Below are 12,049 nucleotides of genomic sequence, written 5' to 3' on the forward strand. Positions count from 1 at the left end.
AAAAATCTATTTCAAGGATTCAAACCCGCTAAATTATGTTTGAGGATGAGTCAGATCACTAAAATATTTGAGTAAAGCCCAACCCATTTTTGCCCTACCAATGAGGTGTTTTGGACATATTACACCCCAACTTCTAGTTATTTCACCCCTAATGTCTTACATTATTTATCACACCCTAATTAAATATTTAAATACATCATTCAAACATTACAAAAATTTGATTCAAGTTATACCTCATCATTACAAAGCATTATAACAAATTCAAACAACTTCAACACTTGTTACAATTAGCATTACCATCATATAAAATTCTAAATCTAACAAATAGATATCTACACACACACACACACACAAAACAGTGGGAGAGAGTTTCTATTAGCACTCCAACTTTTACTTATTCTTTGTCTTTGACTTATTTTTTTGGATGAATCTCCAAATTGTGCCCTGAATATGTCAAAATTTTGATTTCAATACACGGATCATTTTAATTCTCAATAACAAGATATGGGTTTAAGGGGATTGACAAGCAAACAGGTTTTTGAACCCAAACCCATTCAATTTAAGATATAAGATTGTGTTGACGCCTTACGACAGGATCTCAAATCTTTTTAAGCCCTCTACCCTCTTATTTAGAGCCATCTCATCTCACTGTAGTTATAACTCTTATAACTTCAAAATGCATTACCAATTCTGCAATCTTTGAGATTGTAATTCTTTATAACTACCAACTTGACGTATTGAAATCTAGAGCATCAATTTATCATTCTCCATCTCCCTGACATATAGCATCAAGCGCTGTCACAAAATTCATGATTTTTTCAAAAAAATTTGGAAAATCTATTTCTCTCAGGTTGACATATAAGCCCCTATTTTAAGAATTTCCCGATGTCAGTTTGATGAGAACGAAACTTCAATTACCTCTATTTTAAGAATTTCCAAGAATACAATAGTTTACAGCCATCACCATAATACTAGGAATTTGTCAACCAAGAAGGTTTTTATCCCCAATGATTTAGGCAAATTTACCAAAACATGCATCACATTTCGGCTATTTATTAAAATGGTAAACTATAGTAAATGGTAATTTTACCGTTTTCGGAATTAATATTTTTTACCAAAACGATAAAAACAGTAAAATGTAATTTTTTTAAACCAAAAATACCCTTTTTTATTTTTTGACTAAAATTACGAAAAAATCCTCTCCTCTTTCATATTTCTATTTAGTGTTGGGAAGATTAGAAAGAAGAGAAAGTTTTAATTGGATTTTAATTTATTTCTAAGGTTAAAATGGTAAATACATATGTAAAACAAACAAAAAAAGTATTTTCGATAAATTTGTTTTTTTTATATTTGACTGTTTTTACCGTTTTGGTAAAAAATATTAATTCCAAAAATGGTAAAATTACTGTTTTCAAAATTAATTACTACATTTTACCGTTTTGGTAATTAATTATGAAAACTGTACTGTTTTGATAAATTTCTCAATGATTTAAGTGTTGGGCTTTTTTTAATTGTCATAATATGCATCATTTCATCGTACTATCTTTGAATCATAGACTTTCGGTATAATTTGCAGCATATATATCAAGCAGGACCGAAGCTTTGGAGACTTTAAGATCAATTAGTTGGACAAGGTGCTAATGTATTTGAAGGAGTTGGGTTTGCAACATAATCATACTTAACAAACAATTAATTTTGTTGATGTTTTCCTGAGTGACCAACTCTCCATAATACCAATGCTCATTTAAAACAATAGGAATGTGTTGGTCCTCTCCTCCTAATATGTCACCTTCACGACGGGGGACGCAATAGGGTCCAAGTCATCTCAAAATCCAATCCAATCAAGTCGACTCAACTCGAAAACATTTAAAATTATATTTGAAAGCATAGTAATCAAGTTCGGATTCACTAATTATTCAGTAGGGGTTCAACTCGGTTAATTCGGATAAATTGGGGAAATATTTTGCAGAAAAATAGATAAAATTTCGATGAATATACAAAATGATTTTTTTTTTTTTTTGGGTGGAGGTGGGTTCTTACCAAAACCCATCATCTTTAACCTTCCAAAAAACTCAATCTTATTCTAGATTTGAATGTAGAACAACATAAGATTTATGGTGAAGGGTTAAAATGTTGTCATATTTGATGATTAAATTATCAAATGTGGGATCAATCCATAAGTAAAAGACCAATCAAACTCCAATATATAGAGAGTGGTAACACATGGAGCCAATTATATGCATACACACACACACATTATCAGTTTGTCTAACATAAGGTTTTGGATTACACACACATAAACAATAATAAATAAAGCTATCATATAGGCATTGATGTCAAAAGGTAGCATACCTTAGAGATTGGAGAAAATAAAATCGAGCTTCAGATAATTTCTACTAACTTTAGAAATTTAATAAAGAAGGCGAATATGTAACAACATCACCCTGTAGGTAAAGAGGAAAAAATAGAAAGAAAGCATTGGAGATCACAATTATATGTCATATTTAAACAAAATTCAACAATAATTTAATGCACCAACCATAATTTAATGCACCAACCTGATCAAGACTATGCTAAGGCACTGGACTTCTTATGTTCCAATCATATTTGTAGATAGTTTAATGTCCCTTTTTCTTCTCATCACCTTTACAAGGCTATGATAGATCCTCAGAACTATCTTCATGACCTCGTTCCACAAAAGTTAATTAAGAGCACAAATAAAATTAATCTCTATCATTTTTAATTCATGAAAAAAAAAAATGAATTAAGGCTGTTTTACCAAAACATGCACTGAAAATTAAAAAAAAAAAAAACACAAAACAATAGACTATTCATTTTAATTCCAATAATAGTAAATTGCCATTTCCAAAATTAAAACATTTTAGTAAAAGAGGGGAAAATTTTACTGTTTTAGAAAACAAACTAAAAAAAAAAAAAAAATACTATTTTATAGATTAGGAAAAAAAATTCTCACTTTAACCAAAATATTTTAATTATGACAAATTGTCAAGATTGTTTTTTGAATTTTTTCCATTAAATCTGGAGGGTGTGGTGTTAGATTTCTAATTTGATAATCCCTGTGAGCCCAACAACACTTAGTAAGATTTGAAATCTTACTAAGACAGTTATGCTAGTCTAATTCTTAAAGTAAGTTTTGTTCAGTAATAAAATTGATAGCGTAAGGGAGTTTTGTGATAAAATTGTAATAGACAGGTCTGCCCGGTAAATCTCTCTAAAATGAATGTTCTACTGTTTTGGGAAATTTTTCCCCATGAATTAAACTATTAAAGCATAGAAATTAATATTTATATATAAGCAATGGCACTTGTAAATAAAAAAAGAAAAGTTTTAGATATATTAATAAATAATTAAGGTAATATTAATAAATATTGCAAATTCAGAAACTTACCTAACAAATTTTGGATTTCTATTGATGTTTTTCTTGAGAATTCAATGCTTCAGGTTTCCGATGTTCATAATAAGCTGTAACAGTAGGGATGTGTTGGATCATCCAATGGTCCACTCCTTCTCCTTCGCCTTCTACTACTATTTCTCCTTCACGATGATGATGGTGGTGGCGGCGCAACCTCTTCATGAAGTCTTCCGGCAAGTTTCGTATTAGGAGTTGACGAAGGGATTTGAGATGTTGAAAGCCATGGGGAAGCTTCTTCAACTTTGGGCAATCTGTTATAAAAATTTCTTTTAAGGATGGCATCATCCCCTCCTCTATCTCACTCAATTCCTCCAGCTCAGGCAAACTACATATCCATAAGGATTTCAGTTTTGGAAAACTTAATTGTCGCCCCTCATTGCTGCTGCTGCTGCTAGTGCCACCCCAACCAATCTGCCTTACCCTGTAACTTTCCTGTCTTACAAAAAGTATCTCCAAATTGGGAAATTGTGCCAAGGTGCTAAATGGGTCTTCCATTAAATTGCTATTCTTTAAGTCCAATCTCTGTAGACATTTCAGAGAGCGTGTCCACTGCGGTAAGTGACCTTCCTTCATAACCCCATATAATTCCAAAATTTTAAGATGGAGATGGAAGGGAGGTGCTGACGACATATTGGTTTCCAAATCAAGGATGTCTTCTTCGTCACTAGATGACCATATTGCCAAAGAGCGAAGGTGTTGCATCTTCTCAACGGCATCACAAAGCCTTACGCAATATTCTTCTTTGACTTCATGGAGCTTTAAAGTCCGGAGCTGGGTTAAGTAACAAAGTTGACTTACTAAGCTTTCATCAAGGACCACCCAGCCTAGTGTCTGCAAGTTACTTGAGTTGCTTACCCTTCCCCTTCCCAATGTAGACAATCTCACATATCCACCAAAGAGAAGATGCCTTAGTTGTGGATAGATTAGAAAACTGCCCACAAATGTATGACGAGCATCTAAAGTTTGCAAGTTCTGTAGCTCATATAATGAATCCGGAAGTTCATTCACCTCTGTTCCCCTCACACTAATTGAATAACGCAAGTGAATCAAGTGAACCACATTACTTGGCAATTGTTTGATCTTCGTTCTTGATAAATCTAACACCCGCAACCTTTTGATGCTCTTGAATATCGTTTCAAGCACACTCAATGGAAAAAACTTGTCAACATCAAATGTTAGAAAGGAGCGGGTTTTTTCACTAAACGTGTTTAATGGAATGCTATCCGGACTATTCTGAATTGCTACTACACGACGTTGCCCCCCGACGATTCTGGTACCGCTGCTTTTCTCTGTGAAAATCTCACCAAAATTTTCCTTCTTAATTAGATGAATAGCCATGTCACGCATGAGGTCGTGCATTCTACAACCTACTAGACCGACCTGGTAAGACTCCTTAATTGCAGCTTGCAACATGTTCCTCTCAAGGAGCTGAACAAGGTACCCATGTGCAACCTCCTCAAGTGTTTTACGAGGATGATCTTCTATAAAACCTTCGGCCACCCACAAATGGATCAATTTTGAGTTCTCGATTTCATAATGTTCCGGAAACATTCCACAATATAAGAAGCAATCTTTTAGAGAAGGATGTAAATAATTATAGCTTGCTAACAACACTCCACTAATAAGTCTTTTAAGATCTTTATTATCTTGCAGTTCCCAATTGAGATTTTCAAGTACCTTAATCCATTCTGATATGTTACTGCCTTTTTTTGACATGAGACCACCAATGACAACAACTGCAAGAGGCAAACCACCGCACCTTTTAACAATTTCCTCTCCAATTTCTTTCAAGTGGTCCAGACAACCCCTCGAAAGATCGCCACTCTTAAATGCCTTTCTACAAAAAAGATTCCAAGCTAACTTATGGGGTAATGGCTCAACTCGGTGAATTTTGAAAATCTCTCCTATAGGAGAAGCTACATCCTGATCCCGGGTCGTGAAGATAATCCTACCACCATTTTTAGGCGGTAATGCATTTTTAACAACTCCCCAAGCATTAACATCCCAGATATCATCAAGGACAAGGACATACCTCTTCCGTTCCAAATAATTGTACATGGTTTCGTACAACTCGTCCGGTGTCATCGTCTCCACGTTGCTAGGAATTGCCTCATTCCTACTTTTATGAAATTGTTGGAAGATTCGTTTCAGGAAATCTTTTACTTGGAAATCTTGGGACACAGATACCCAAGCTTTACATTCAAATTCTTCTCTGGATATGCTCTTGTAGACTTTCTTGGCGAGTGTCATCTTTCTAGAACCACCCATGCCGACAACTGAAACTATTGATCGTCGATGCTCCTCTTCTTATTTTAGCAGCCATGCTCGTAACTTATTCACATCTTGATCGATCCCGATGATATCATCTTCTTCAAAGAAAGGATTAGACACGCCGTGATCTCCTCTCCATGTTTCTTCATCGTCTGGGCCACTTCCTTCTTGTTGAAGGATGCATTGCTTCTTCATCTTATTGATGTGATCAACCTCTTTCTTGATGATTTCTATCTGAGAATGAAATTGATGACGAATTCCCATCTGCTTGAAGAAAGTATGCACATAATGAATGCAGAAATCGATATTTATACAACCGCTAGCAGGTTCTCCCGACTCGATGAGAGAACTTTCCATCATAGATTGGAATTCCTCGATAACATCTTCAATTTTGTAGGCTTCATCTCTTATTAGTTCCAAATAAGATGATATTTCCATAAAACCTCTAGATTCAAATCGAAAAGCAAATTTAAAACGAAAAATGACATTAAAGACTGAAATTATATAAGAACAAAGTGTATAAATCAACTCAGTCAAGATTCCAGACAAAGAAAAAGTAGAATCCAACTGAAAAGGATTCTAAGTGGGTTTAAAAGACTTGAACTTGAGATGTGATAAGTACAAGATCAAAAGTAATTCATCATCACTACTTTATTATCAAAACACTCTTCATCTTTATGTGGATGTTGGATTGTGTATTATGTAGGTATTTTTTTTTATCATACGTTCATTTTTAAAAGGAGATGCTATCGAAATTTCGATAGCATTATAAAATTTATAATTTATTAAATTGAAAATAATTATTTTTATAATTTTTTAATATAAATTTATTATATATATTTAGTGTAATTATATATTTATTAAGGTATTTTACTCATATTTTGTGTATTCTAGGTGCATTATTAACATTAAGGGTATTCTGATCATTTTATTAGAATCCAGCAATAAAAAACTGTCAAACGAACATCAATTTATGACTTATGTGCTTCTGTAACAAATAAATTTCTATTAGATGTGGCTTTTCGGGTTCTAGGCTTTTGTTTCTTCTAGAAGTTGGTAAAGCCACATCCAACAGAAGCTTGTTCGTTACAGAAGCACATAATCCAGAAATTGATGTTCGTTCGATAGCTTTTCATTGTTGAATTCTGATAAAATGACCAGAATACCCTTAATGTTGATAATGCATCTAAAATGCACAAAAAATGAGTAAAATACCTTAATAAATATATAATTACACTAAATATATAATATTAAAAAATTATAAAAATATTATTTTTAATTTAAATAAATTTATAAATTTTATAATTCTATCGAAATTTCGATAGTATCTCCTCTTAAAAATTAACATATGATAAAGAAAATACCTACATAATACACAATCCAACATCCAAATGAAAATGAATGGTGTTTTGGTAATAAAATAGTGATGATGAATTACTTTTCATCTTGATAGTAAAGATGAAGGGTATTTTGATAATTCTTTTTTATTTTTTAAGGTTAAGTTTGGATGAAAATTTGATTAAAGATGAAGGGTATTTTAATAATTCCCTTTTATTTTTTAAGGTTAAGTTAAGTTGAAAATTTGATTAAAGATGAAGGGTATTTTGATAATTGGTAAAGATAATAAGTATTTTGGTAATTCTCTTTTATTTTTTAAAGTTAAATTTGGTTGGAATTTTGATTAAAAATGAAGGGTATTTTGACAATTAGTAAATATTAAGGGTATTTTGGTAATTCCTTTTTATTTTTTACGGTTAAGTTTGGTTGAAATTTTGATTAAAGATGAAAGGTATTTTGATAAAAATTAAGGGTATTTTAGAATATGATGGGTCTTTTAGTAATCTCATTTCATTTTTCAATGTTAAATTTAGTTGAAAATTTAATTAAAGATGAAGGGTATTTTGATAATTACACTTGAACCATTTTACGTTTTTGACTTCCTGTAAAAGCCATTTGAAGAAACCCCTCTTCAGCTACTTTTTTTAGGATTCACTTTTGGGCTTCAATTGAAATCCACGGGACTCAAAAAAGTCCAAATGAACATCATTTATTTAACTCTTTTGACTTAAAAGCAAACAAAATTGGCTCCTGAAGCTCAAAAGAATAAGGTCTAAACATATTCCACTTTTTTTTTTTCTAATCTATTTTAAGGATTCAAACCCGCTAAATTATGTTTGGGGATGAGTCAGATCACTAAAATATTTGAGTAAAGCCCGACCGACCCATTTTTACCCTACCAATGAGGTGTTTTGGACATATTACACTCCAACTTCTAGTTATTCCACCCCTAATGTCTTAAATTATTCATCACACCCTAATCAAATATTTAAATACGTCATTCTAACATTACAAAAATTTGATTCAAGTTATTACCTCATCATTACAAAGTATTATAACAAATTCAAACAACTTCAACAATTGTTTACAATTAGCATTACCATCATATAAAATTCTAAATCTAACAAATAGATATCTACACACGAAAAAAAAAAAAAACAGTGGGAGAGAGTTTCTATTAGCACTCCAACTTTTACTTATTCTTTTGTCTTTGACTTATTTTTTTGGATGAATCTCCAAATTGTGCCTTGAATATGTCAAAATTTTGCGTTCAATACACGGATCATTTTAATTCTCAAAACATGCACGCAATACAATGTTCACTTTTTAAGAGTCTACGAACTTGTAAGTTCATCACTTTTAATATCTATGACTTCGTAAGTTCGTCATTTTTAAATTTACGAGTTCCTAGATGCGTACCGTGTACATGTTTTTGTAAATAAAATGAATAGTATATCAAAATTGTAACTAGAACAAAGTTGTGCACATTTTCGTAAATATCTCTATTTTTATTGGGATGTAATAAGTAAAATTGGGGTGCTAATAAAAACTTTCTAAACTAAGGGATAAGTACTTAATGTGCCTTATGGGAGGGACTTCTTTCTAAATCCCCCTTTCTTTTGGGCGACATCTAGAGGAATTTTAACTTTCTTTTTTTTACTTGTTAATTAAAAATAGGAATTTGAAATTGACATCATAGAAATTTTAAAGGGGGATAGATTAACGAGAAAATTTCTAGTCTCAAACTATGAGCACTTGAGAGTACTCCTAAGAAATATGCATTAATCCTATGAAGTTTATATTTTTCTCTACTCTATTAAGTATTATGTAACTAAAAAAATAGTATCACACATGTGGCATTAACAACACATAACTTGATGATTGATTATAAGATAAATTTGACTTGCAAAGCTTCGAAGTGATAATTGATGCATATAGCAAAATTAATTTAACAAATTTTTTTTTTTTTTTTTATCAGCAAACATTTTATCGATGAAAGCTTACTCGCTTGAGATGACCAACCAAGCGCAAAACAGATACAAGTGCTTAATTATGGGAAATACAGCATATCACTTCCCATCTAAACACAAAGTCCTCAAACCTTAAACCTGTAAATTCATCATAGAACTTCCACAACAAAAGCGGCCCTAAAATTGAAAGCTTAAGAGACTGACAATCTAAAGTTTTTTTCATTGAATATGCGTCTATTACACTCCAACCAAAGGCCTCAACAAATTTCCACCACAATATGCATCTATTACGCTTCAACCAAAGGCCTCAACAAATTGAAATGTGTGCAAAACTCCATAGGATTCTTTTGGGAGTGGAGTAATTGTTGAATTTTTTTGTAAAAAAATAAAGAATTAAAAATAAATTAAAAAATCAAAGGTTTTTTATTGGATGAGAGTAACTTAATAGGTTAAATTACCAATCTTGAGATAATTCCTTAAAAATTATAATTTCTTTTAACTCTAACCAACGTCTTCTTTTGTATGTACTTTTCAAACCAAGTTTAGTTTTGCATATTCCAATTTTTAACCCCTCTTATGTAACAATGGGAACTCATCATTATTTATTTATTGGAATTAATTCAAGAAGATCAAAGAACTTCACTTCTGATTTATTCTCAAGTAAACATTGTGAGATTCTTGAGTCTAAAAACATTCAATCGATTATGCTTTAATTGTTCTCATTATTTATTATTTTTGAGATATATTAAAAGAAAGTATCAAATATTTTCGGATTCGTCATAAACAGAGATTGGAATGCTATCCTCTCTGTTATAGATTATTGTATCTTGTGAGACAGACATCTACGAACTGTTGGCATCAGAGCAGGGGCGAAATCTGTCTTAAGGACATTGCATTTAACATGAAGCCTTGATCTTAATTTGTTTATACAAATCGATAAGTTCTTTTAATTTTTTTTTTTTTCTCTTTTCTAACATGTAATTTGGATTCAACTTAACTTCTCATTTAATTTTGTACTTGATTTATTTTCTTAATAAAATTGATTTATATCAAACAATAAGTACTCCCCACATTTAACCACAACTCGAACAACATCTTCACCGACCTTGGGAAGCATTTGGATATGTCAAATAGATTGAAGAAATGGTTCGACACCTCAGTTGCCACTCAACAATGCATAAGCATATGATCCACTGATTTTGCATCTCGAAGGCACATAGGACAACAACTAGTTCCACATAAGCCTCTATGCATGAGGGAATCCATAGTCTATATTTTGTTATGAACTGTCGTCCATCTAAAAAATGTGACCCTTGATGGTACTCTCGGCCCTCATACCACTACCTCCAAGAAATGCAAATGACCAATGCTGACAAGAAACGAATAGAAAGACCTCATCGAGAATTTTTCATCTTTGGATTTCAACTAGACTCAAACATCATCACAGTGGTCATGTTGAAAAGGGTAGGAGTTAGTAGCATGAACTAGGTTACCAACTGCCTCCAACTCCCAATCATTAAAATCCCTCTGAAAATCAAAATCGCAATTCCAAAACCCATCCGACCACAGCCTAAAGCTCGAGATTGGAAGAACTTTTTTTGTGGACATTGAGTACAGGACAAGAAATTTCTACGTAAATCATGACCACACCAAGGATCCTCCCAGGATCTAACTCTTATCTCATCTTCCCACCTTAAAACGAGTTTTCACTCTTAACATGGGAAGGATCTTCAAGATCCCTTTCCAAATACCACACCCACATGATTCCCTATTTGTCCCATTCTCCCACCCAAGGGGTTTCGACCCAAACTTTGAGGCTATCACATGTCTCCATAAGCTATCATCGCCATCACCGAAGTGCCATAACCATTTACCAAGTAAAGTTGAAATAACTGGCCCAAACCTTCCAAGACATTGATTTTTCGATTTGAATTAGATAATATCTAAATAATAAAATCAACGGTGGATCCCATTGTTACTACAGTATGGGGGTATAAACATCTTGTTGGAGTGGGGGTACATATTAACCAATTTATTGCTTTTCCTCGTTTACCCCCTTCAACTTTATTGTCTTTCCACACACACACACTTTTCAATAAATATTTCTCTAATTTTACTTTCTCTAAGTTTATCATCTTTCCTCTTCTACCCCTTTAAGTTCTAAAATTTATAATAGTATCCCTTCAAATATATATATATATATATATATATATATATATATCGTTTTTACCTCCTTAACCCTAAAAGTGGATGATCCTGTTGTAGGTGTAGAAATTCTCCAAATTGATTGGGTAATTTCTATATATGGATCATTATTAACTTGGTATGATGAAATTCTTTAATTTGGGTGAATGGACTGCTTGCCTTCCTTTTAAGGATGTGTCTAATGTTTGTCTATGGATTGGAAATGCTACCACGTAAAGAGGAGTAGGAAAATGGCCGTAGTGGCTATTTTGTAATAGCAATGACCCTTTTAGAAAACCTTTCATTTTCACCCAAAATCTTTTACCTTATACTTCCCAAGAATCCTATCTTTTATGGTTTGAAATTTGGAGAAGAACAACATTGAAAAACAGGGTGAAAGTTGAAGGAGATGAATCCTAAGGTTGCACAGCAAAGTAAAAAAAAAAATGTACCTGGATACAGGTTTGGGGAAGAAAATAAGGGGCATTGGTTAGATTAGATGTTGAAGATGAAGGCATCTAGATATAGTTTTCAATTAGTACTGCAAAGAATACCTTGGTCAAGGGGGCATGTCATCAATTTAGAAACAGGGTGGTGTATCTCAATTATTTGCCAAAACATGGAGGTCCATGTAAATCACCCTAAAAAGATGATACTTATTAGGGTTATCAAAAAAATTCTGAGGAAAAGTTACCCTCTGATATATTTCCTAAAACAATTGTCAGATAAAAGAATTTCTATAACACTACAAATTTCTTTTGAGGAAATATTTTTAATGAATATATATATTTTTTCTGTGCTTCTATAAAGGTCCTTGCACCATAGCCATTCCTTAAGAATGGCAATCCAAATG

General features: G+C 32.4%; 1 protein-coding gene across 2 annotated transcripts; it reads right to left on the minus strand.

Moving 5' to 3' along the window:
* Positions 1-2,162: 2,162 nt before the first annotated feature.
* LOC147404379 (disease resistance protein RPM1-like) lies at positions 2,163-6,083 on the minus strand. Of its 2 annotated transcripts, none has more exons than XM_086440312.1 (3): positions 3,410-6,083; positions 2,559-2,677; positions 2,163-2,444 (listed from the first exon to the last, which is right to left on the minus strand). In XM_086440312.1, the coding sequence occupies exon 1, from the start codon at positions 5,699-5,701 to the stop codon at positions 3,428-3,430; it is 2,274 nt and encodes a 757-aa protein (XP_086296438.1). In that variant the 5' UTR covers positions 5,702-6,083; the 3' UTR covers positions 2,163-2,444; positions 2,559-2,677; positions 3,410-3,427. The 2 variants fall into 2 exon arrangements, with proteins under 2 accessions (XP_086296438.1, XP_086296436.1); XM_086440310.1 differs by having other exon boundaries at positions 2,559-2,686.
* Positions 6,084-12,049: the final 5,966 nt, after the last annotated feature.

Source organism: Akebia trifoliata, chromosome 4, assembly GCF_017979445.1.
Source record: "Akebia trifoliata isolate Shusen 1 chromosome 4, ASM1797944v1, whole genome shotgun sequence".
NCBI classification, from domain to species: domain Eukaryota; kingdom Viridiplantae; phylum Streptophyta; class Magnoliopsida; order Ranunculales; family Lardizabalaceae; genus Akebia; species Akebia trifoliata.